Source organism: Microtus pennsylvanicus, chromosome 7 (assembly GCF_037038515.1).
Source record: "Microtus pennsylvanicus isolate mMicPen1 chromosome 7, mMicPen1.hap1, whole genome shotgun sequence".
Lineage (NCBI taxonomy): Eukaryota > Metazoa > Chordata > Mammalia > Rodentia > Cricetidae > Microtus > Microtus pennsylvanicus.
In genome coordinates, this window is record NC_134585.1 from 69,243,471 (window position 1) to 69,270,051 (window position 26,581).

A 26,581-nucleotide genomic window follows, 5' to 3' on the forward strand; every position below is an offset into this window, starting at 1 on the left:
ATATTTAGGAATATATATGTATTCCTAAGTGTAAAAACAATTAATAAAAAACCTGGCCATGCTTTAAAGGAGCTTAAGGGGGGAGTATACAGGATAGCTTGGCAGAAGGAAAGGGAAGGAGGAAATGGCATAATTAAATGATAATCTTAAAAATAAAAAGAAATAATTAAAAAAAACCCTAACCAATAAGTAATAAGAAATGGTCAATTTTAGTTTATCTAGTTGAATTAGTTCTGACAGACATGGGAGAGAGGGGTTAACAAATTTGACACAGACCTAATAAAAGCCTTAAGTAATCTGAGCCTTAAGTCTTAACTCAAAAAAGACCAAGAACAGTCATTGGCACCACACAGTAGCCCCTGCCTATAATTCCACCACTAGGGAGGCAGAGAATGCCCACAAGTTTGAGAATGGTCTGGTCTACAGAGTGAGTTCAAGGCCAGCCAGAGCTACACAGACAGAAACAGTCAGTCATGAACAACTCATCTGGAGAGTGCAGCTAGGTGGTTCTGTGTCTTTCCGGCAGACATGAGATACACTCGGTGATCCTGTGTCTTTCCGGAAGACGTGAGATCCCAGGTGCCTTCCCCAGCACCACACAAACTACTTATTCAGACAGGCAAACAAATGCAGCCAGCATAAAGAAAACGGTTGACATGTTTGCATTCTCACTGGATGAGGAGTCAGTGAGCACAATGCAATAAACCCTGACAGGAGTGTCAGCACACACCTTCATCCCTGCCCTGAACTGGAAGCCAAAAAGTTGTTAGTTCAAGGCCACTCTGGCCTACCCGGGGCGACCTGGTCTCAAAAAAAAAAGAAAAATCCTAAGAAAAGAGTAAAGAAAAATTCTAAGTCATCTGAGTAATGCTGCCAGAAAACCGATAAAAGTTTCCTTCTTTGGGATTTCATAATCAGTTGAAAACTGTCAGCAAGAGTCTCGTTTAAGTCGCATTCAGCCCCATACCTTCACCACCTCACAGTAGGTCAGGTCAGGATTGCTACAAGCCCTGACGCCAGCACTCGGTGCGATTGGCGGCTCTCTGAATCCGTCTTTATCAATCACTCCTGCTCCCACTGACACTCATTCCTTTATTCTTCTGAAACAACTAATTTGAAGGCCCATGACAGGTGGCTTTCCACCATCATTACTCTTAAATTCCCTCCTTACTTTCTAGTGCCGAATTCTGGTTGTTGTTTTTTTTTTTTCACCACTTCTCAACTCCATTCCTTGTAAGTCACACCAGGACTGTCTTCGCAGGAACACACTGCCACAGTGCCCTTTGAACCTACCTGAGGCCTCACAGCAGCTGTACAAATGACTTCCGGGCACACTGCAGGGTCCCAGCCCAGAGCTCTGCTCTCTCCTAAGTTCCTCTACCACTCCAGGAGCCCGCCTGGCCCTCACAAGGGAACCTTTCTGGAGCAGTCACAGTCATCAAGGACAGAGGTAATTAGGAAACAGCACACCGCAGCTACACTGGGGACAGCTCCAGAGTCTCTGCAGCAGTAAGCCCTCAGAGGCCCGTCCTTAGAGGCTGTTCTACTCACGTCTCACATCTTCTGACGCAGCACGCACACCCATATTGTTACTGAAGTTCTGAATTCAACAGATACTGTGAAAGCCTCAAAGACGATGCGGATCCCAGGATGTACGCACTGAAATATCACACGGAACCCCACCACGGTGTATAGTCAATTCATGTTCATGTAAAGAAACCAGGGAGTCCATGCTGCCAAGATCTAGTTTAACCTGAAGCTACCCAAGTTAATCTTCCAGTCTCTGTGACCACTCTAAGAACTCACTCTGTACAGGGCTGGGAGCAATATGGAATGTCTCCCTAGACTAAACGTCCAAGAGACCTTTCCTGTTTATTTATTTATGATGAAGCAAGGACGGAGAAAGGTTGCAGTGCACTGTAAGGACACTCATTAAGACGGGAGGCAAGCTGGCATAGTGACTCCTGCCTTTAACTCGGGAGGCAGAGACAGGCAAATCTCTGAATTTGAGGTCAGTATGGTCTACCCAGTAATTTTTTGATTTTGTCTTGGTTTATTGAGACAGGATTTCTCTGTGTTACAGTCCTGGCTGTCCTGGAACTCTGTAGATCAGGATGCATTTGCCTCCCAAGTGCTAGGATTAATGGCATGTACCCCACCCCCTGGTTTACACAATGAGTTCTAGGATAGCCAGGGCTAAATAGTCTTGGGGGGGGGAGGAATGTATACACCCTAGAATGGATGCAGGCTTTTCAAGTTCAAGGCTAGCCTGAGCTACACAACAAGTTTCTGCCTGGGCTACATAAGATTCCATCCAAATAACTAGAAAAGAAGGAAGGAAGGGAGGGAGGGAGGGAGGGAGGGAGGGAGGGAGGGAGGGAGGGAGGGAAGGCAGGGAAAAGTAAAAAGTTCAAGGGGCTGGAGATATGGTTCAGCGGTTAAGAGCACTGCTTGCTCTTCCAAAGGTCCTGAGTTCAATTCCCAGCAACTACATGGTGGCTCACAACCATCTGAAATGAGATCTGATGCCCTCTTCTGGCTGCAGGCAGACAGACAGAATACTGTATACATAATAAATAAATAAGTATTTTTTTTAAAAAGTTCAAGGCTATAAAGTAAATAAATGCAAGATCAGCCTAGGCTCTTTCTTTAGTAAGACTAGTTTCAAAATAACAAACAAGCAGCCAGGAGAAACAAAGACGTGCAAGGCCCTGGGTTTAATCCCCGCAAAGACCACACTCAACTAAGATTTTAGAAAACCTGAGGCTTCCTTTTCATTTCCTAGCCGGTTCCAGGGATCAGAGTCCAGAGTCTTGCGCATGATGATGAAGAGACCTTTCACCGAGCTACAGCCCCCAGCCCCATTCCTTTTACTCAGGGAGCCTTGCCTCCACTAGACTCCAGTTATTGACCTACCTAATCTTATGAAGTCACACAAACGCAATATTTGATATAGCACTATTTCTTAAATATGAGTCCTCATTACATATACAGACTGCTCATAATTCATGTGCCCTATATGTATGATTTATTTGTATTATTTTCTGTGTTGGTGTGTTTGCTGGTGTCCATGGAAGCCAGAAGATGAAGTTCAAGCTACCTGGCTAGGAATTTAAGTCAGGACTTCAGCAAGCACTCTTAACCACTGAGTCATCTCTCCAACCCCATGCATGTACCTTCATACAGAATTTTATCAAAATACTCCTGAAATCCCATGTAGAGTTTAAGCAGTTTTAAAACTACACTAATGGACTAGACCTGCTGCTAGGTGTTAGTGCATGTGGCAGTGCATGCCTCCAGTCCTGATCACTGGGGAGGCTGGGAGAGGGAAAACATGGAGGTCCCAGGCCAATCAGAGCATCAGGGTAAGGCACATTATCTCCTTATTTCCTTATTTTTAAAACAATTCACATTTCCTCTCTTAAGAATATTGCAGCATTTTTCATTATTTTCTTGAAGCACACATTCTTGCTGTGGCAGGGCAATTATGTACTGTAGTTCAAGTACTTGGCCAGTGTAAAAGAACCAATGGTTCAAGGTCACCTGCTACAGCACAGCACAAGTTCAAGGCTAGCCTGTGTCAGTCTCTCTCACGTGGTAAGTCACATCTCCGTCCATACATCCATCCACATATACATTTGTTTGTTTGTTTGTTTGTTTATTTATTTATTTATTTTCGGGGCAGAGGTTCTCTCTGTAACAGCCTTGGCTGTCCTGGAACTCCCTCTGGAGACCAGGACAGATTCACCTGCCTCTGCCTCCCAGGGGTTGGGATTAGAATGTGCCACCACAGCCGGCTCAATCTTTCTAATCTTAATCTTTATCTCAATTTTCATCACAGGCTGATTTGGCACTGTGCTTCAGAAGGAAACGCGGCTCCTGCCACAATCTTGAAGCTCCCTCTGACTTGGGGAAAGGTTATTGGCATTCTCCAAGAGGACTGGGGTAAGAGCAGTAAAACTCTGTAAGGGAAAGAAAGGTTCCTGAAAATCAGCAGGTCAGCTTTACTGCAATTATGTAAAAAGATTTGCTTATGCATGGCTTACAGAACTGAAAAAGAAAGCAACTGGAAGTTGGTTATTCATTAGATCAAAAATGACCTGTCATCATAAGTCCAGTGAGGTCAAATGTATTATTGTAGGATTTTTTTTGAAGTGTTTTTTTTCTCATCTTGCCAAAGCAAATGAAATAGCAAAACTGCAAGCACAGTGTAAGTTACTAAAGAGAAGTAACATTATCAAACAGTAAGAGTCTCGTGTTGCCCTCTATGTATATTAACAGTATGAATTCACTACTGCCATTTAGGCTCTTAAAATCATCAGACTGCCTGTTGTCATCTCTCCAAATGAACAACTATGCCCTCTCAAACGCAGACGGAAGGAGGAGAAACGGTCCCATTCTTTCATTTGCTTGCCTTTGAAATAGGGGCTACTGTAGCCAAGGCTAATCTCGACACCCTTTTCTTCCTTCCTATGACTCCCAAATGCTAGTATTTCTAGGCCTGAGCTATCTAGCCTGGCTCTCATTATCTTTGGTAACAGGGTTTTCTTAAAGTTAAAAAAAAAAAAATCATCCAATCAGACAAAAAAATATTTAACTAGACTTGGTGGCAATACACTTGGAATCCCAGCAACTTGGAGGTTGGAGGCCAGACAGATCTGTCTCGAAAATAAAAAAGGAAAAAGAAAGAATACTTTAGAATTCTACATTAATCACTAAGTCTCGAGACCATTGGTAAAATGTATCCTCAGTTCAGAATCTGCTCCAGCCAGGATGTCAGCCCCTGTCTCCATTTTGCAGGCCTAATACTGATTCCAGGAGAATGTAAACCGTAGCAATCTTTAGGTGGAGTGCAAAATCCCTAAGGCAATCAGACTCGTTACCTAACAGGTCAACATTACGAATTTTCCGACGAAGAGCACTCTGTATTTGAGAAACATTTAAGCACTTAGGGAAAGCACACACACGGTGGAAATGAGACCCGAACAAAAGCTGCGGACCGACAGACGCTAGGACTGGACTCGACCCAAACGCAGCGTCGGCCGAAGACACGGCACCGGGACGATGACACCTCGCTTTTCCCGTCGGTAGCAATGAATAACGGGGCGGCGCGCACGGGTCGCGTCCCCCCCGACCCCGGTCGCTGTCCAAGGAGCGGCCCGACCGGGCCGCGCGCGGGTGCGAGCCACAGCCCAGGCGCGCCCGCTTCCCCGCCCTCTCTCCCGCCCTCCCGCCGCGCTCACCTCCGCCGCCGCCCGCCGCCCGAGCGCTCCTCCTCGCAGCCCTGCGCGCTCGGCTCCGCAGGGCCGCAAAACGGTTCGCAGCGCTGCCCGCGGAATCCCGGCCGCAGCCCGACGCTTCCCTCGGCAGCCGCCGCTCCTTCCGGTGCCTCCGCGGCCGCAGCGGGCGTCTGGGGGCGGGGCCTAGCGGATGGCACGCCCCGGGGCGGAGCCTCGCATCTGGCCTGGCTTCTCTGTCAGGTCTGCGCTTGCCTGGGGCCTTGCTAGGGAACCGCAGCTGACCTGTCTGCTACCTTCTATTTTCCGGTTTTGTTCGTAGTCTCCCACCCGCTGCAGTCACAAGACGACTTCCCAAGGTCTCGTCGCGGTGCGTTGCTGACTGCAGTACGGAAAACCACTGAAAGGTCTCAGGGTTGCAATCTGAGCTCCTATAAATTCTGCACTTAATAGCCTGGGACAGGAGGATTACCATGACTTCCAGGCTAGCCTGTGCTACCGTGTGAGGCATTAACACTTTATATATATATATATGAAATATTAGACCTACCTCAATTCAACTCTAATCCCGACCCTTGTTTGTCTTCTTACTCCTTCAAGACCTACATTCTCTGGGAGCAATTGCGTTTCTCTTTTCCACATAGACAAAGAAGAAATTAATCTCTACCATTTTCCAATAGGTCAAACTCAAGATCAAATAAAATATTTATTGAAACCTTGGGATCTTCTGGTGCTGAGAGCACTGGGGGGAAAAAAAACAACTTCTAGTTGTGAGTCTGTTGCATTTCCCTGGGTTGATTTTAACAGATGTGAATAAAAACTGCAAAGTTTGTCAGCTAGGCGTGGTGGTGCACCCCTACAGACCCAGCACTTTGGGGGGGGGGGGCAGGATTGTGAGTTCCGGGCCAGCCTGGATTACAGAATGAGACCTGTTTATCTGATTACCTCCAACGGTTTGGTCTCTACGTGGGAGGACGTATCCAAATGTTATGCAAGGTGTACCGGCTCCATCAGAAGCAGGTTACTAACGCGGGGGCTTCCACTTATTCTTCTGGTGGAGGTGGAGGATATTAACCTTGAAACCACATTCTCTGTGGGGCCCGACACGGAAGAGACGGAAGCGTCCCACTCAGGAAGGTCTCAGTGGGTGCTGCTATACTCTAATTTCAGCCGATTGCTAATATTGCTTCTTTGCTTTCATCAATATCCAAATTAATAATATTTTCAATTTTTCCTGAATGACTTTTCCCAGGGAGTCCATTCCTAGTCACCCAGAGAGAACAACCAGCAGACCAAATAAATGTTTCCATCCACATGCAACCTGGTGGACCAGTGAATTTAATTGGGGTTATTCAAGCATGGACCACTTAAAGGGCAGCTGCACCGAGTATCTCCTACGCCTCTAGCAATTGTTAACCACGTGTTTATCCTCAGAGATGGGAGGGGCTACATGAGCCTGGGAGCCCGCCCCTCCCTCCACAGGGAAATGCTAATGAATCCCATCTGGCGGGGGTGCTTTGCTGCTAACCACAGAGTCTCTGAAGAACTGTCCCAGAGGACAGAGTACCATACCATACCGTGCATGTTCGCTACATACAAGGATTTGGGGAGGGGCTTGTTTGCTTTGTTTTGGTGACGATTTTGAATTAACTTTATTTATTTATATGGTCATTTTGTCGACATTAAGTCTGTGCATCATCTACCTGTGTGGTGCCCCAGGAGGCCAGAAGGTGTCAGATTCCACCTGGGCTGGAGTTACAGATGGTTGTGAGTCGTCTTGTGAGTGCTAGGAATTGAACCCAATTCCTCTCGAAGGGCAGTCCGGGTCTGCAACTGCTGAACCATCTTCCAGCCCTGGTATTTTATTTTCAAGACACTCCCCTGTTATATAGCCCTTGAACTCTTGGTTCTCCTGCCTCTCTGTCCTGATTTCTTAGAGTCCGGGTGGGAGGATTATTTGACTTGTGAAATTCAAGGGTCGGGTCTGTGCCACAGCAAAGCTGTGGTGGTGGTAGGAGTGTGATCTGGCTGTTTGTACAGCAGTAGACATCAGGAGACAGAGAAAAAGTACTTTAAATTTTTATTTATTAATATTTTATATGTACACAGTGTGTGTTTTCCCATGTTGAACAGTTATAAACCCCCTTTAACTCCAGCCATGAAAATTGTCAGCCTTGGACACGGAGAGTTTACACACACACACACACACACACACACACACACACACACACACACACACAACCTGAATTAGCTTCCTAGCATCTGTAATTCCAATTCTAAGAGATTTGGTGACCTTTTCTGGCCTTCTTGGATTCCTATATGCATGCGATACACACAATTCAACACACATATACACACACACATATGCCGTGGGATATTTGTATACTGTATGAAGATGTATTGCTGTGATTGGTGTAATAAAGGCTGAACATCCAATAGCTAGGCAGGAAGTATAGGTGGGACTTCTGGGCAGAGAGAGAGAGAAAGAAAACTCTAGGAAGATAGGAAGAAGGCAGGTCACTAGCCAGCTGTGGAGGACGCAGCATGAACAGTACCAAGAGACAAAGCAACGAGCCACACAACAGAATGTAGATGAAAACAAACGTGTTAATTTAAGTTATAAGAGCTAGTGGGACAAACCTAAGCTAAGGCCAAGCTTTCATAATAAATTAATAAGTCTCTTTGTCGTTATGTGGGAGCTGGCAGTATAGAAAAACACTTGCTACACACAAACACACACATACACCTTGTGATTGTTTAAGATATTCCCCATAAGTCTCTGGTATTTGAAAAGTTGATGCCCGGTTGGTGGCTGTTTGAGGCGTAGGAGGTGTGGTCTTCCTGGAGTAGGCGTGTCACTGGGGGCAGATTTAGAGGCTACAAAAGCCTTGTGTCCTTACCATTGCACTGTTTCCCGTTTGCTGGTCAACATGTGAGCGTGAGTTACTGCTCCACTGGCACCTGTGTCCACCATCATGGACTATTATCCATCTCCCACCATTCCTAAATATTACCCCAGCAGCACAGACACCGAGAGAAACAGTTAATAAATGGGACCTCCTAAAACTAAAAAGCTTCTGTAAAGCAAAGGATATGGTCAACAAGACAAAACCACAGTCTACAGAATGGGAAAAGATTTTCACCAACCCCACATCAGACAGAGGTCTGATCTCCAAAATATACAAAGAACTCAAGGAATTGTCCATCAAAAGAACAAATAATCCGATTTTTAAAAATGGGGTACAGACCTAAACAAAGAACTCTCAATAGAGGAATCTAAAATGGCTGAAAGACACTTAAGGAAATGCTCAACATCCTTAGTCTTCAGAGAAATGCAAATCAAAACAACTGAGATTCCATCTTACACCTGTAAGAATAGCCAAGACCAAAACACTGATGAAAACTTATGCTGGAGAGGTTGTGGGGGAAAGGGAACACTTCTGCATTGCTGGTGGGAATGCAAACTGGTACAGCCCCTTTGGATGTCAGTGTGGCAATTTCTCAGAAAATTAGGAAACAGCCTTCCTCAAGACCCAGCAAACCACTTTTGGGTGTGATGGGGACCCTCCTTCAGTCAGTGACCTTTAAGAGGCTAGACCAGGTTAGGGCATGACCTTTTGGGTACCCAGAGAAAATTGCTGGCTCACCCAGCTCTCGCTCTCTTGTTCCCACATCACGCACCTTGAGGTTGGACTTTTCATTTCTGTTCTGTGAGTTTCCCCCTTACAATAAAGAATTATAACTGGAATCTTTTGGAGTTACCTTGGGATTATTCAATTTGGGTCTTCATCCTCTTTTACACATTCAACTACATTGGGTATATACCCAAAGGATGCTCAATTGTGCCACAAGGACATGTGCTCAGCTATGTTCATAGCAGCATTGTTTGTCATAGCCAGAACCTGGAAACAATCTAAATGCTCCTTGACCGAAGAATGGATAAGGAAAATGTGGTACATTTACACAATGGAGCAGCAGAAAAAAAAATAACGACATCTTGAAATTTGTGGGCAAATGGATGGACCTAGAAAACATATATTGAGTGAGGTAACCCAGACCCAAAAAGACAAATACCATATGTACTCACTCATAAGTGGCTTTTAGCCATAAATCAAAGAAAACCCAGCTTACAGTTCACAATCCCAGAGAACCTAGACAACAATGAGGACCCTAAAAGAGACATACATGGATCTAATCTACATGGGAAGTAGAAAAAGACAAGTTCTCCTGAGTAAATTGGGAACATGGGGACCATGAGAGAGGGTAGAAGGGCAGAGGAGAGGAAGGGAGGGGAGCAGAAAAATATATATTAATAAAAATAATAAAAAGCCATGCAGACATGTACTTACATAAATAATATGTAGTTTTAAAAACCAATAAGAAGAGATGTGCCCCCAGCAAAATCTCATCTACAGAAATTCTTGCTTTGAATTGTTTCAGCATTTTAGTACATTCCATCAAGCTCCAGGTTACCCATCACCTTGCTCAGTAGCCAAGGCCCTCTTTGGAGTTACGTGTGTGTGTGTGTGGGGGGGGGGGTCCGGAGTGCTGTCGGGACAGGCCAGCCACTCATCAGCTGTTTAGACAGGTGTGACTGCTGCTCTGAAGAGAGACAATTTATTTTACATGTTTGTATGTGTATGACCTGTGTGCAGGCGCCCACCGAAGCCGGAAGAGAGCATCCTATCTCCATGGAACTGGAGTTACGGACAGTTTCACAACTGTACAAGAGAGACAAGAGCTCCAGCAGCCCTAATGTTTGATTTTTAATCCTCAATCGAATTAATTCTTAACTTCATTGCTATTCTTAGGTTACCTAATTTGGTGGAGATTTTAAAAAATAATTTTTTTTTTCCTACAGGTTATCTCTGTGTAGCCCTGGCTGTCCTGGAACTCGCTTTGTAGAAGACCAGACCGGCCTCGAACCCAGAGATCCGCTTGCCCCTGCCTCCTGAGTGCTGGGATTAAAGGTGTGCGCCACCACTGGCCAGCAGCCGTAGAGGATTTAAGCTAATAATAAATGCATCAATTATATAGGTCCATTTGTCATGCCTGTAACCTCACTCACTCGAGGCCTCAGGGTCTGTGACAGAGGTGCGTGGTTGGTTTGGGGAGGGTTTATATCCATTGAATAGCCTCGTTTATGCTCAGCACAAACTACCACGGACCTACATTCCTAGCCCAGAAATTCTTAATTTGGGATCTACGATGGGCTTCTGGGGCTCAAAAAGGTGTGCATGTGTGCCTATTATATTTTCTTTAATCCTGAGAGGCCATGACAGTTTTTACAGAGAAAAGCTTCATAGTTTTAACCAGACTGGCCAAATGGCCCTATGCTCCCAAAAGGTTCCCAGCTTTCATGCTCCCTATTGACAGGTGTCCAAAGGTTTGCAATTCCGCATAGAGCCCACTGCCCTGAACAAATATGGCGGGAGCGGCCTCGCACGTAGCCCCTCACGCAGCCCGCCCGTGCCCTCCACTTTCCTTACCTCTGCGGCCTGACCCCGGAAGGACTCCGCTTCCCACAGCCCGAGGCTGCTCCGTGCGGGCTGCGGCTGGGGGCTGACGAGACGCAGGTGCGGGCGAGAGCGGGGCTGGCGGGGGGCGAGCGCACTTGTTAGAGGAGCGGGGTGAAGGTCTGGGTGCGGAGATGATGGGGTGGGGAGTTCGGGGTGCGGAGAGAGCTGGGCAAGTGCGGGGCGCGGAGATCGGGATGGAGAGATCCGGGTGCGGAGAACGCTGGGCAAGTGCGGGGCGCGGAGATCGGGATGGAGAGACCAGGGTGGGGAGAAAGCAGGGCAAGTGCGGGGCGCGGAGATCCGGGGTAGGGAGAGAGCAAGGCAAGTGCGGGGTGAGGAGATCCGGGGTGCAGAGAGCGCCGGTCTCTGGACCTTGAGCTACCTGGGTGATAGATGACGCCTTTCTTGGGGGGGCGGGGGGCTCCTGCAGAGAAGCCATGGCCCATTGACTAAAATCGCCGAGTGCCTACTCTACCTGGAACGCCCCCTGATATTTTGTTTTATTATGTTTATTTTTATTCAGACCGCGCCCCACCCTGTTGCCCACCAGACTGGTCTGGAACTCACTGTAAAAAAAAAAAAAAAAAAAAAAAACGACACCAGGCTCCAGCTGGTGGAAATCCTCCTGCCTCAGCCTCCAAAGTGTTGGGATTACAGGTGTGACCCCTAGCCGTCTGTGTTAAACAGACCTCTTGTTATTAGGTTATTGTCAGTAACGATTTTTACCGCATTGAAAACTCCTCCTCAGATGACCTGGCGAATGGGTGCACACTTGTAAGTAATCTTAGCACTTGGGAGGTGGAGGCTGGAAGATCAGAGATCCAAGGTCCTTTTTCCCTACTTACTGAATTCCGAGGCCTGCCTGGCCTATAGGGGACCCTGCTCCCCACTCCGGGGGGGGGTGGTACAGAGATAGAAACAGACAATTTCTCCTCAGACTTAAGTTGTGTAGATTTCATGCTTCACCTCAACCTGTGGGTCATGACCCCACTGTAGTGTCCAATAACCGTTGTGTGGCGTTGCCTAAGGCCATCAGGAAATACAGTGTTTACATTACCATTCATATCAGTAGAAAAATTACAGTTTTGGAGTAGCAACGAAAACAGTGTTATAGTTGGAGGTCTCCACAGTGTGAGGAACTGTGCTAACGGGGTCACAGCACTGGGAAGGGTGAGGACGCCTGCTCTAGAACATGCAAATCTCCCCACGCCCTCTTTTCTCCCTGTAACTTTTAGGTTAATATACAGGGCAAAGGCTTTTTGGCTCAGGGGCTCTCCATACATATATATGTAGCGTGTTCTCATTCATTCTGCTCACTGGTAGAAACGGTGGTTTTCAAAGGAAAAGGTTTGACTTGAATGTGAGGATTAAATTTACTGTGTTTTCATCACTGTTAGCCTTTTGGTCAAGACTAAGTATAAACACAGCGTGTGCTCTCCTTTGCTGTTTTAGTAACTGATAAAGGCAGTTTTAGCTCCATTGCAATATCACACATGCATAATTGTAAAACTGACAGAGTTTAAATGTTTTTATTATATTTATTAGGTGCTCTGTGGGCACCAGGGAACAACCTGCAGGAGGCGGCTCTCTAATTTTACCATGTAGACCACTCAGACTCAAGATCTATCTGCCTGCTGCTCCCTCCCAAGAACTGGACAAAGGTATGAACAACACCACACCTGGAACGAATTTAACTTTGCAAAGCCTCTGTGGCTGACTAATGTCTGTTTCGTTGACCCCGATCAGGCAGAGGAGTCATGTCCGAAGAAACAGTCAGAGAATCACAGTTCTCCTTGAAGACGGCCGCACTGAGAGTGTTCGACCTCCCTGCGTCTTGGTACTATTCTCTCTCCCAGGTAAACACTGAAGTGGACTGGATTTGAACAGCACGTTCATATTGCTCAGTGGAATTTGTTTGTGGCATTTGTTTCCCTTGAGGCTGTTCGGTGGTACTGAGGACTTGAACCCAGAGTTTGCTGAGCAGGCAGACCACCACTGAGAGACCCTCCCAGCCCGGGAGGATGTCACACAGCATAGTAAAACGCTAAAGCAGTTAATGCTTACTTTAAACATTTTTTTGTGTGTATATGTATATGTGCATATACATATTTTACAATATATATTTTATGTATAAATATTTTATATTTTATGCAAATATAAATATTTCATTAAAGTAGATTATATATATGCTGTATTAGTTTAAAAAGTTTTCCTTTCTTAGCCGGGCAGTGGTGGCGCACGCCTTTAATCCCACTTGGGAGGCAGAGGCAAGCAGATCTCTGTGAGTTCGAGGCCAGCCTGGTCTACAAGAGTTACTTCCAGGACAGCCAGGACTGTTACACAGAGGAAACCCTATCTCAAAAAACCAAAAAAAAAAAAAAAAAAAAAAAAAAACCCTTCTTATCCAGGTGTGGTGACATACCTTTAACCCCATTATTTTTTTAAAATGACTCATGTGTGTAGTAATATGGAGCGGTGGCGGGGCTGCGTCCACAAACACCCCAGCCGCCTGCCCTGCCCGGCTAGCTTTACCCGAAATAATTGCACACAAACTGTATTCATTTAAACACTGCTTGGCCCTTAGCTCTAGCCCTTGCTGGCTAATTCTGATATCCCTATCAACCCATCTCTAACAATCTGTGATCACCGGTCTTACCGGGAAGATTCTAGCCTAAGTCCATCCTGGGTCTGAGCTTCATAGCGTGCGTCTTCCCTGGAGCAGGTAGCATGGCGTCTCTCCTGTGTCTGCTCCAGAGAGCAGAGCTGTGGAGTCTGACCTCACTTCCTCTTCCTCCCGGCATTCTGTTCTGTTTACTCCACCCACCTAAGGGTGGGCCTATCCAATGGGCCTAGCAGTTTCTTTATTGCTTAGCTAATGAAATCAACAGATTGATATATGACACTCCCACATCACATGTGTTTTACTGAGCATATCTTCAAGATTTATCCACATTGTGACAGATAATGGAATTTCCTCTTAATATGGAATCACTATTCCATTGTATGGATACACAGATCTTTGCTTGTCTTTTCGTCTCTCTGTGAACCACTTGGGTCAGCCCCTGGATGTCTAAGTAGTCTCTGAAAGTCCGCTTTTAACCATCATGGTGCCCCACACCTGTGGTCTCAGCGCTCCAGAGGTAAAGGCAGGAATTTAAGGACAGCCTGGACTGTAAAGGGATTCCTGTTTTTAAAAAAATAAGCTAGAGATATGGGGCTGGGGAGATGTCTCTTTGATCCCCAGAATTCACATTAAAAATCAGGCAAACAGAAAAGCCAGGCAACGTGGGAACCCACTGTTGTCTAGTCTTGGGGAGGCCCTGGTGCTGAGTGCCAGCCCATCGTCCAGATGAGTGAGCGCCAGGGTCAGCATGGACAGTGGTTTGTGAAGACCCTGACGGCACCCTACTGCCCCCATCGTGCCCATGGGCACCCAAACACAAAGGAGGGAAGACGGGCCAGACCCCGATTTCAGTTCTTTTCAGAAGTAGAACTTCTGAATCAGGTTTTTATTCTTTTCATTTTGTAGAGAGCTGCCGTGCTGATTTACATCCCCGCAGCCCTGCTAATGATGTGAACTTGTTTCCCTGTGGTTGCCATCCTGCAGGTCTTTCCCTCGTTCTGTGGGTTATATTCTGTTCTTAGGATCTTTCATTCTAATTTTAAAATATTTTTATTTTATGTGTACGGGTGTTTTGCCTGTGTATATGTCTGGGCATTGTGTATATGCCATGATCCATAGAGACCACAAGGTGGCATTGGTGCCAAGTTGTGTAGTACCCAGACAGTAGGATTCTAAAAATATTTTTTATCTAACTTATGAGTAAAATCACTTATTCCTGTGGTGTTTAGAAATAAGTTAACTTCTGTTCGCTTAAAATTCCAGATATAGTTTTTAAAAATGAGCTCTGCTTTAAAGTCTGATGTGATCATTTCTGTACTTAAAAATCTTGCTAATTGTTCATATAGAAAATTAAGGCAGTGATGGTGCACACCTTTGATCCCAGTACTTGAGAGGCAGAGACAGGCTGATCTCTGAGTTTGAGGCCAGCTTGGTCTACAGAGTGAGTTCCAGGACAGCCAGAGCTACACAGAAAAGCCCTCTCCCCCACAAAAAGAAGACTCAGTTGCATAGATTAATCATCACTTTGTCAAGAAATGTTCACAGGGTTGAATTATTCTACATATCCACTGACTTTGAAATGATAGTGTGCATTTCAGACTTAGTAACTTCAGAGCAGTGACAGTGTTAAAACAGACAGGCTGGCCCTAAAAGAGGGATACGTAGACTCTTCATAATGTTTATAGACAATCTAATTTTAGGGTTTTTTTGTTTTTGTGTTTTTGGGGTCGGGGTTCAAGACATGGTTTTACTGTGCAGCCCTGACTGTTTTGGAACTAGCTCTGTCTACCAGGCTGGCCTCGAACTCAGAGATCCGCCTGTCTTTGTCTCCCTAGTGCTGGGATTAAAGGCTAGTTGTTGTTTTTTTTTTAACAAAATCTCAAACATTCTATTTTGCCAATAAAAACTCGGGAGCCAGATGCTGGGGTGAAAGCCTGCTGGCTCAGCGAGGCAGAGAAAAGCACCCCCTGACCTTCCTCAAGTCTCCAACTGAAAGTTCCTCTCTTCTACTTCTTTTGCCTCTAGCCATCCTCCTGACTCCCTCTCTCTATGGTTTTTCTTAGTAATCTTATGTTCACTTCCTGTCAACTGGTTGCTTGCTTCTCCTCTTGACCTATGGTTGACTTTATTTAATCCTGTTTACAATATTCAAGCAGAAAGCTCTTGGATTAAAGGTATGTGCTAGGGCTGAGTCACACCACAACTAGAAACAGGTTTTTCCAGTAAATAATGCAATCTAAGGGCTCACAGATATCCTGCAAAAGCTAATTTTAGTGAAAAACTATGAGACTTTTTTCCCAATCTTTTCCAGATCAAATTTTCACCAGTAGCTAAAAAGTTGTTTGTGGTGACTGCTGTGAGCGCTATATCTGTAATCTTTTTTGCCCATCACTTTAAAAGAAGACGTGGAAAAAAGAAAGGAAAGGTACTGCCATGGGAGCCGGAGCACCTCATACTTGAACAGACTAAACGAGCAGCTTCGGACAAAGGTTTGTGGAAATTTCCAGATTAAATCTGTGGAGCAGGAGGCACTGTGTATCACAGCTGGAGCACCGGTCTGTAGGATGAGAAGGCACAGAGGAGAAAAGAGAGATGTGGTAAAGCCACATAGGGTCCTGCTTCACCAAAGTCGTGACTGACAATTCTTTGTTACACATCTGTACATCTACATATAGGAATACTGACTTCAAATTTGATATGGTCACAGGGTGGTGGAGGTGCCTTGCCTTTAATCCTAGCTTTTGGGAGGCAGAGGCAAGCGGTTCTCTGAGTTCAAGGCCATCCTGGTCTACAGAGTGAGTTCTAGGACAGCAAGAGGTGGTGCCACACAAAGAATCCCTGTCTTGAAAAACAAAACTAAAAACAAAAGCTACATGTCAATAAATCATATAGTAAAATAAAGTTTGAGAGGCAGGAGAGGTGGTGGCTCATCTGTAGGGCTTGAGAGCCCGTCTCGCAGAGGGACTGAGTTCTGTCCTCAGCATCCACATCCGGCAGCCTCGGAAGTTTGACACCACTGGCCTCTGAGCACCTCGGTCGCGTGCACACATCCACATGCAGATACATGCACACTAACTTAAAATAATAAACAGTTTTTAAAAACTGTAAAACTATGATACTACTTTCATAACCTGCTTTCAAAGTATTTGATAACGTGTGAGACTATCATTTTAAGTCAGTAATGTATGCTGTCATTTGTATAACAGTAATTATTGCATTTGTATAAATATACTACTATAATTGATCTCTGTTACCTGTATGGTATTTGTGATTTATTTTAATTTGTAGGTTTTGCTTAACAGAGTCTTTTGTAGCCCCAGCTGGCCTTGACTTCACTATGTTGTAGTCAGACTTTACTGTCCCACCAGCCATTCCCCAAATAACCACAAAGAGATTTGATAATTATAAATGCTCCCATAGCTTAGGCTGGTTTTAGCTAGCTTTATAACTTAAATTAACCCATTTCCGTTAATTTGTGTGCTGCCACAGGCTCGTTTACCTCCTCTGTCTTTCCCATCCTGCTAGCTCTGGGTCTCACGGTGCCTCCTCTTGACTCCTCAGACCCCTCCCTTCTTCCCAGCGTTCTCTCTGCCCAGAAAATCCTGCCTAGCTATTCGCCTGTCAGCTGTTTGTTAACCAATCAGAGTAATGCATATTCACAGTGAGCAAAAGGATTGTTCCACAGCACTGTGTACCAAGGCTGGCTTTGAACTTCTGATCCTCATGGCTGTAAGTCCTCGGTGCTGGGATTCTTTAGGTGTGCAGCACCTTGCCCAGCTTGTTCTGCATGCTTTTCTCTATTTCCTTATTATCAGAAGTTGTAGAAGAGTTGCAGACCTTTAAAGGATTTGTATTGTTTTTTATAAGAGATATGGTACACACTGCTGAATTGTAGCAATGAGAATAGTTCCCTGGGGCTGACAAGATGGCTCAGCAGGTAAGGGTGCTGCTGTGAGCCTGGCAACCTGCAGTTGGTTCATCCTCAGGACCCGCGTGGTGGAAAGAAGATGGTTCTCAAAAGTTGTCCTCTAACCCCCACATGCTCGTGTAGCACACGGGCCCACATACACACAACATGAACAAGAACGTAATGATAATAATCCCTTGACCAGGAGAGATTTCTCAGCATGTTACTATTTCATGTATTTTATGGCTTCTTGCTTTATTCTTTCGCACACATCATGGGTCACCATTTTTTATTTACTGAGATTTTATTAGGCAAGCACTGTATTCAGCATTTTATTGAATTTTTATAGCAGTCCTATAAATGACAACTACAGTTGCATGTTGTTCTCATTTATGTACTTAAAACACTTACATATGAAGAAGGTACCAAGGTCACATAACGTGTACTGGGGTTTGAAATCAGAATAGTCTGAGCTTTCATGCCGAGAGAAACTAGACCAGTATGTACTCCGCAGACGAGTGTGCAAGCGTGTGGCGGGTGTCAGGCATGCACAAAACCTAACACGTTTAAAGAGAAGCTGGAATTCAGGGGAAGAGTGCTTACATTTTATACTGACAGTTTGTGAGGCTGTTGCCAATATTTCTACACCGATTACATAACACTATTCAAAACTGTCCTGAACAGTTAGCTGAATGTTTTATTAAATCTGGCATAGTATGTATAATACATAAACATTAGAAATGTATGTCTTAAAAACATTGAACATTTAATAACTTATGTGCTTGAGTAAAATGTGTTTTTAAAAAAATCAGGTGCTTTCTGAACAGATATAACTTAAAATTTTTCTTGAAAGTTATTGTTGGAATTGCTGATGCTTTTGGTCTTGGTGTGTTTGTTTACCAGGTTCAAGTTGTTCCAGCAGTAGACAGAATTTGACCTTGTCACTAAGTTCTACCAAGGACAAAGGATCTCAGTCCTGTAACTACGCTAATGGAGGACTTTTCAGCAAATACTCAGATTCTGCCCAGAGCTTAGCCTCTGTAAGAAAAAACATACTTTCTTCTTCTTACGTTTGTTTACATGTCTCTTATTAGCCTAAGTATCACGTATCTGCTGCTCTTAGGAGACAATCTGGTCAAGTCTTTTTCCTTTGCTGCTGGCGTCCAGCTTCACTGAATGAGTGATATGGTCCACTTGGTCCTTTGCAAATAGCTTGGATGTGCCAGTGTTGATTCAGAAGAGTGCAGGCATCCTTTGTGCTGGACAGGATGTGATGGCTCATGCCTGTAACTCCAGCGCTTGAATAAGAGGGTCTTCTTGTGTTTCTGAGCTCTCCCTGTACTTTTGGGCTCAAGTCATTCTGTTGCCTCAGCCTCCTGAGTAGCTAGACTGCTGTATCAGAGAGCGTCACTATGCCTAGAAAAAAATGGTAAAGTTTAAAGACCTGTGACAGAGCAGGAACACCTAGACTAGAGACCGCAGCCTTGCATGCTGAGAGCTGGACAGCAGGGCACAGATGACACTAGCTGTGTCTTCCTCAGCTGTGGGCGTTTCTCAAGTGAGTGTTAAAGGGGCCTCTCTTAGCAGAAGAAGCTCCAGGGACTTCACTCATCTCTGCATTTACTCAGCCGGCCAACCATTCTGCCACAAGGGCTGTGAGGCAGGGCTCTGCCTTCAGACAGCAGGCAACAAACACTTAGATCAGGGCTGTGACATGGAAGACAGGAGGGATTTAGGTCTACAAAACCTGAGAAGTGGTATCGGGAGCTGAGAGGAGGGGCTCAGAAGTGAAGAGGGTGTCCTGCTTCTGCAGAGGACCCCTGAGAAACTCACAACCACCTGTAACTCCAGCTCTGGAGGACCTCACACACCCTCCTGACTTCCTTGGGCATATAACCCCACACAGGCACACGTGCATATACATAATTAAAATAAAAAAATGTTAAAAAGTGAAGTGTAAAGGTGTGGCAAGAGATGCTTTAGAAATGATGGAGCGGAAGGCTCGATGGACTTGGAGGAGGAACTGTCACTGTGGGCAGGATGCTGAACTCATCCTGTAAGCTTGTGATGTCAGCAGAGAAGCAGGCGGAGTCACCAAAGGCACATAGAGATTTGCATTTCGATTTCTTTCCAGAGAACAGAGCTAAAATTAGGGAGTGGTCATTTGCATGCAGTGAGTGGCCTGGTTGGCACAGTAGGTTTTCCTAGAGAAGGAAGGGGCGTGAGCAGTAACCATGCCCATTTACATATGACTCAGCAATGTCTGAACTCCCAAAAGAGAGTCTGTAAGTGCTAACACAGTAAAGGGATATCAATACTGATTTATGTTCAAGATATTAAATATTGTTCTGTTTTGTATATTTTTAACAGCAGGGTCAGAGTAGTTAAGAGTCACATGAGTACTAAATTTGAATATAATCAGAATTATTTCTTCAGGTGGAACTTACCTAAACCATAATTATAAAACATATGTAAATAATTTGTAAATACAATAGCAGGCTTGGCATGTACCTCAGGGTAATGTTTACCTAGCGTGCCTGCCACTCTGGGCTCCTCCTTAGCCTTGTATAAAAACCAGGTGTAGTAGCTCACACCTGTAATTCCAGCATTTGGGAGGTATAGGCAGAAGGATGAAACATTCAAAGTCATTGTTGGCTATATAGGAGACCGTGTGTGTGTGCGTGTATGAGTGTATGAGTGGACATGTGTGAGTGTGCATGGTGATCCACTTCCTTGATCTTCATTTCAGATCCAGTGTGGTGTGTATGTGTGCACGCACACACGTGTGCAAGTGTGTGTGTGATCCACTTCCCTTGGCCTTCATTTCAGGTCCAGAGTGTCAACTCCTGCCATAGCTGTGCTTGTGGGAACTCTAACTCCTGGGACAAAGCGGATGAGGATGACATCAAGCTTGTCAATATTCCGGTGACCACCCCAGAGAACTTGTATTTGATGGGTGGGTACAGAACTCCAGAGCTCTGGGTACTGACCTCAGCTTCCATCTGAAGGTGGGGGCTGGAGAGGCGCTCAGAGGCAAAGAACGAGGAAGGCCCTTTAGCGTCCTGGGTGTTATCCCCAGCATTGACGGGGGGAACAAAACCAAAGACGTGATTTCCTCTAAGAGAATCAACTGTAATTTTATGACCCATGTCTGTTGAATTCATGCTATATAATACCACCAGCTGTATTAGTTTATTGAGAGTAATATAATAAATTACCATAAACACAGAGACTTAAAAAAAAAACAATTAATTCACTTAGGGTTCTGAAGCCAGAAGTCCAAAATCCTTATTACTGAGGTGAAATCAAGGTGTCAATTCAGTCACATTTCCTTTTTCTTTTTAGTTGAAATTTTATCTACCAATTCCAGTTCTTACTCTCTCCCCTCCTTCTGCTCCCCCCACCTGCATCCCCACCCCCATCCACTCCTCAGAGAGGGTAAGGCTTCCCATAGGGAGACAACATAGTCTAGCACATTGCTACGAGGCAGGACCAAGGCCCTCCCTACTATATCTAGGCTAAGTAAGGTATCTTTCTTCCAAAAACCCAGTTCAAGCAGTAGGGATAAATCCTGGTCTCACTGCCAGTGACCCCACAGACTGTCCCAGCCATACAGCTGTCACCCACATTCAGAGGGCCTGGTTTGGTCCTGTGCTGGTTACCCCCTGTCACATTTCTCTAGGAGACCTGTGAGAGGATCTTGTGGCTCCCAGCATTCCTTGGGGTCGTGACAACATCGCTCTTCTGCATTACTCCCCACCTCACACTCTCGTTGGTGTGTCCCATCTGCCCAAACCTCTCCATTACACTTGTAATTTGATTTACCAGGTATTCTAAAGCAGCCTCTTGAGGACACCCTGATCTTAGCCACATCTCCAAAGACCCTTCCTTATGAGAGAACCCAGGTCCCAGAAGCGAAGACCTGATGTGTTGGGGTGCCTTTATTCTGCCTCATTTGCTAACCTATTCTAATCTTTGGACTCTTGGCTACTGGCGGCATCAGAACCTGATTTACTTAGTCTCTTTTGTCTACATATCACTGTGTCCTGTATCCAGAAAAACCATCAAGTAGGAGGAAAATCAATTTAATCTATTCACAAGCATGAATGACTTGGAAGCTGACTGAGTGTTGGGGACCAGCTGCTCCTGATGTGGACCGGGTCCTTCAGCATGCTTCTCTCCTCATGCCAAGCTGTGTTCCCTTCCGTAGAGGTTCATGCTAGATAGCAGATGTGCCCAAAAATCCTCACATGGTTTGGCCTTCAAGCAGGGAAGGGAATGACTGGGCAGAAAGGGGTTCAGTTCTGAATATTTTCCCACTCTTGGGACAGCCAGGCTGCATCTGCTCCCCTGTTCTTATCATAGCTACTTCTGGCAAGAAGTGAACCCTGGCCATGGGGCCATTACTTGAATCTCCTGTTTGTTACATCTTGTTACTGTCTGATACAGGGTCTCAATATGTACCTCTGGCTGTCCTGGAACTCAGTCTGTTGATCAGGCTGGCCTGGAACTCAGATCCACCTGCCTCTACCTCCCAAGTCCTGGGCTTAAAGGCGTGTCCCACTACACCACGCTAGTTCATTATGAATTAATTCAGGCTCACAAAAGTTCTCACGACATGGCCAGGGTCACTGGATTCTTCCATCAGCGTGTGAGGTCAGTAGCCCTTTGCACAGTTCCCAACAGAGTCCTTTCTCTCTGGAACCTCATGAGGCTACATCCACTGGCTGCATTTCCGTCTGCATTCTGGTCTTCCACACTTCCTCCAGAATGGACCAGTAAGCTCTGCCCACAGCATTTGAGGGCATCTGTAGCCTGCAGCTGTACACAAATTCCTCCCGCAAGCCTACAAACAACATGATCGTATTTATCACAGCAATAATAGCTCCTGTAGGTGGCTTTCCTCCCAGTTTCTGGTTTTGATGTTCCATGTTAAGGAAACATGGTTTTCCCCATTTACAATCCGCTTAATTCTTAGGTATGGAATTGTTTGAAGAGGCGTTGCGACGATGGGAACAAGCTCTGACCTTCCGCAGTAGGCAGGCCGAGGAGGAGGCCTGCAGCTCTGTTAAGCTGGGAGCCGGAGATGCCATTGCTGAAGAAAGCGTGGATGTAAGGACGTTCTACTTCCGGTTATGGAAGGGCTTCTTTCCCGGCAGTTAATACTCGTTTGCTTTCCCAAATTGGGACTGTATGGGAGACTTTGGGGGTTTGTTTTGTTTTGATTTGAAAGAGGGGCTCCCTATGTAGCCCCTGCTGGCTTAGGACTCTTAGTAGACCAGGCTGATCAGAAACACCCAGCTTGTCAGCCACTGCTTCCCCAGGCCTGGGATCATGCCCGGCACGAGGGGCTTCTCACTGGGCATTTTCTATCCACTTTTGGCTTTTTAATTTTTAATCACTTTTGGTTTTTTTTAAAATTGTTTTATTATTTTATATGGATAAGTTTTTTCTGCTTCCCCAGGCCTGGGATCATGCCCGGCACGAGGGGCTTCTCACTGGGCATTTTCTATCCACTTTTGGCTTTTTAATTTTTAATCACTTTTGGTTTTTTTTAAAATTGTTTTATTATTTTATATGGATAAGTTTTTTCCTGCATGTATGAATGTGTACCATGAGTGTGCCAGCTGCCTGAGAGGTCAGAGGAGGGTGTTGCGTCTTCTGGGACTAGAGTAGCAAACACTGGTGAGCTGCCATGCAGATGCTGGAAGCAAAGCCAGGCAGGGTGGGTCCTCTGCAGGAGCACTACCATGCTGAGCCCACTCTCCCAGCTCAGGAGAGGTAGAAGCAGCAGACGCAATTGATTTTTATTATTTTGTAATACAGAGGTTGAACTGAGTCTTTATTGATCATTTCAAAATTGAAATGGATTGTAGAATTAGAAGCCCGGGACAAGGGGCCCTAAATCTAACTGAGCAAATCCTCTAGGCAATTCTATATGCTCAAGCCTGAAAAACTTAGTCTACTTAAATGATCAGTTAGGACCCAGTTCTTCCTCTCTATTACAAAAGCAGTAGGCCTGTCTGAAATTTTATGATTAGGTACAGCCACCAGCACAAGTGATCCCTGCGCCAGCTCTGTCTACACGCAAGTTTCTCGTTAGAAGGCAGGTTTCTGTGTACAGATTGTTTACATTGAGTGTTTCTGTTATTCTTCTGTCTTCATAGGATATAATTAGTACGGAATTCATACACAAACTTGAAGCTCTGCTGCAAAGGGCCTATCGTCTCCAGGAGGAGTTCGAAGCTACCCTGGGAGGGTCTGATCCTAACTCCCTTGCAAACGATACAGGTAAGGTAGAGGTTTTTATGGTTTTCTGAAGCCTGTGGGTTTTTTCTTTTATATATTGAAATCATTTGCTGAAGTGTCTTATGTATTAAGCATTAAGAGAGAAATACCTTGTGAAATATCCAAGAAGAAAAAATGTCTGCTTTAGCCCTAGCTGGCCAGAACTCATAAACCAGGCTGGTCTGGAGCTCAGAAGTGCTGAGAGTAAGAGGTTTTGTGAATGAAATTTAGAAGAAAGGAATGATTTAACATTGTTTCTTTTGGTAAATTCCTCTTAAGCTTGAAATAAGGGAATGAAGAGGAGGTTGGAGCAGCAGAGATGGCCTAGTGATTGGGTTTTGTTGTTGTTGTTGATGCTTTTGGGGGGACATAGCTCTGGCTGTCCTAGAACTCACTTTGTAGACCAGGCTGGCCAGGAATTCAGAGAGATCAGCCTGCCTCTGTTTTGGAGGGAAATTTTTTGAATAATTTATGATCTGATTGTATCTTATCTGTAGCCCTACCTGCTTTGGTACGCTGAGGCAGGGGGATTGCTTGAGCCTATGGTAACCACCTTGACGCTGATTATCTTGTGCTGTGGTCTTTGCTGAGCACTTCATGTTGAGCACACTTTCTTCTCGGAGTCAAGAACCATTCGCAGGGAAAATCGTATTATTACTCATAATAAGGATCCTCCGCACCCAGGAGGCTAAGGCAGGACCATGACATCAAGGCCAGCTGGCCACTGGTGGTTTCCAGCTATGCACTGGGATACATAGTAGTAAGAGCCCATCTTTTCTTTTCTTTTTCTGTTTTTTTTTTCCTGACTTTGTAGACCAGGCTAGCCTCAAACTCACGGAGATTTACCTGCCCCTGCCTCTCTAATGCTGAGATTAAAGGCATGCGCTACCACCGCCCGGCTGGCCATAAGAGCCTATCTTATAACGAACTGAAATAGAAGGACCCTAATAAAGCCCAGCGTAGAATCATCCTTGTTTTCAGGTGAGAAAAGGAGGGAGTGAAGTGCAAGAGTTCATAGGTCAGTATTCCACACCACTTGACCGCTGATGAGGCCAAGCAGCACCTTCTAACTTACAGCCTTATAATGGCTCTGAACTACGTGGGCAGAGAGTCTGTGGAGGTCCACCAGAGTGTGAAGCTTGCAGATCACGTACTGCAGAGGCAAGAAGACTCAGTTTTGTCGGTGATAGTATTTTGTGGGTGTCTTACTTTCTTTTTTTCTCTTCTCCAGTGCTGGGGATGTAACACAGGGCTTGTACACACTCAATGCTCGACCACTGGCCTACGTGCCTGCGGGCAGGGAGTCAATACCCTCAATGCTCGACCACTGACTTAGATGCCTGTGGGCAGGGAGTCAGTACCCTCAATGCTCGACCACTGGTTTAGATGCCTGCGGGCAGGAGGTCAGTTCTGGGTGTCTTCCTTCATCACTTTCCACTGGATTTTTTAAGACAGTCTCTTGTGAACCTGGCACTCACCAATTGGCTATGTGGATTTGCCTGAGAGCTGTAAGGGTCTACTGAGCCTTCTTTCCAGCCCCCCATTGTCTGACTCTTACACACTAACATCTTATGCTTGATGGGAACAGCAGGTGTTTGTTCTGCCCTTCTTGTTGCAGCTGTTAGTTACAAACATGAAATGAAGGTTTGAATTAGTTCTCCACTTGCAATGTAGAGACTTGCTGTTGAATGTGCCCTTGAAATCGCTAGAGGGCAGCATATCTTGTCTCCAGTTTAGAGACCAATGACTCATAAATGCCATTCTGTGCTGCTTCCTAAACTGTGGGTTCATTTTAAGCCAACACTTCTGGCACCTTTTGCATGCACCTGCCACTGTAACTCAGAGTGAAAAAGACCTTGACAGTTATTTTCAGAACACTTGAAATAATAGTGAAAATTTACACGAGTGTGAAAGTTCTTCTACCTAAGCATCTAGAGGTTTAGGATGTGTTTATTCAGTTTCTGCCTGTCAGATTATTAACAATGGTGACTTTGTAATTGTAAAATTTTTTTCAGATAGGGTTTCCCTGTGTATCCAGTGATGGCTTTGAACTCATTGTTTCACTCAGGCTGGCTTCCAATTCAAAATCCTCTTGTCTTCCAAATGCTTCAGTTACAGGTGTGTGCCACAATGACTGGCTAGCTGTTATAGCTTTTTGTTTGCTTGATTTTTCAAAACTGGATTTCTCAGTGTAACTCTAGCTGTCTTAGAGATCACTCTGTACATCAGGCTGGCCTCGAACAGAGATTCCCCTGACTCTGCCTCCTTAGTGCTGGGATTACAGGCATTATATATTATTTTTAAGAAATATTTTCACTTATATGTGTGTGTTGGGGTGCACATGTGTGTGTGGGTACCTGCGTAGGCCAGAGGAGGCCTCAGGTCTAGAACCAGTTACAGGAAGCTGTGAGCCACCTGACTGTGGAGCTGGGAACTGGATTTGGTCCTCTGGAGGAGCAGCAAGAGCCCTTGGCTGCTGAGGCATTTGTCTAGCTCTGCTGTGCATTTTAAAACTTTATTATAGAAAATATTGCGCAAAAGAAACCATTTCTGAGTGTGCGGTCAGCCAAACCCAGGATGATTTTAGTTCCAGGTAAGATGAGGTAAAATGGCTAGTGTAGTTTAGTAGCTCAGTGTGAACATGAACTGTGAAGCTGAGCAAGCGGGGGCTTGTTCCACCCCTCTTCCTACCTAGAGACCATCAGCAAGCCTTGTTCTTACCTTAGACGCAGATGTAGGATTAGCCTAGCTTTTGTTGCCAGCCTGTAATCCCAGTTTGGGAAGTGAAGACAGAAAGACCCAAAGGTAAGGCCTGCCTAGGCTTCCAGAGTAAGTTCCAGGACAGACTGAAGGGCTAAAGCTGTCACTCACTGGTGAGGGCTTACCCAGCTGGAGGAGGGCTAAGGCTGTAGCTGCTGGTGGATGGCTTACCCAGCAGGAGGCCTACTGTGCTCTGTCTGCAGCACTGAAAACAAGTAGAAACTGTCAAGACCACATTACTGACCAC

The 26,581-nt window shown here is 45.3% G+C and overlaps 2 protein-coding genes across 4 annotated transcripts in view; one reads left to right on the forward strand and one right to left on the reverse strand.

Moving 5' to 3' along the window:
• Positions 1-5,406, reverse strand: part of Usp33 (ubiquitin specific peptidase 33) — a 56,962-nt gene extending 51,556 nt beyond the window's left edge. Inside the window, exon 1 of one of the 3 annotated variants that reach the window (XM_075981047.1) lies at positions 5,244-5,406. The gene's annotated coding sequence lies outside the window, so the exon portion shown is untranslated. The remainder of the gene's footprint in view (positions 1-5,243) is intronic. The other 2 variants (XM_075981049.1, XM_075981050.1) reach the window with 2 other exon arrangements.
• Positions 5,407-10,726: 5,320 nt separating this feature from the next.
• Miga1 (mitoguardin 1) overlaps positions 10,727-26,581 on the forward strand; it is a 58,713-nt gene continuing 42,858 nt past the window's right edge. Inside the window, exons 1-8 of the mRNA XM_075981059.1 lie at positions 10,727-10,813; positions 12,302-12,417; positions 12,503-12,612; positions 15,691-15,868; positions 18,190-18,326; positions 20,116-20,242; positions 22,265-22,398; positions 23,454-23,577. Coding sequence (XP_075837174.1) covers positions 12,514-12,612; positions 15,691-15,868; positions 18,190-18,326; positions 20,116-20,242; positions 22,265-22,398; positions 23,454-23,577 — 799 coding nt within the window. The 5' untranslated portion in view covers positions 10,727-10,813; positions 12,302-12,417; positions 12,503-12,513. The remainder of the gene's footprint in view (positions 10,814-12,301; positions 12,418-12,502; positions 12,613-15,690; positions 15,869-18,189; positions 18,327-20,115; positions 20,243-22,264; positions 22,399-23,453; positions 23,578-26,581) is intronic.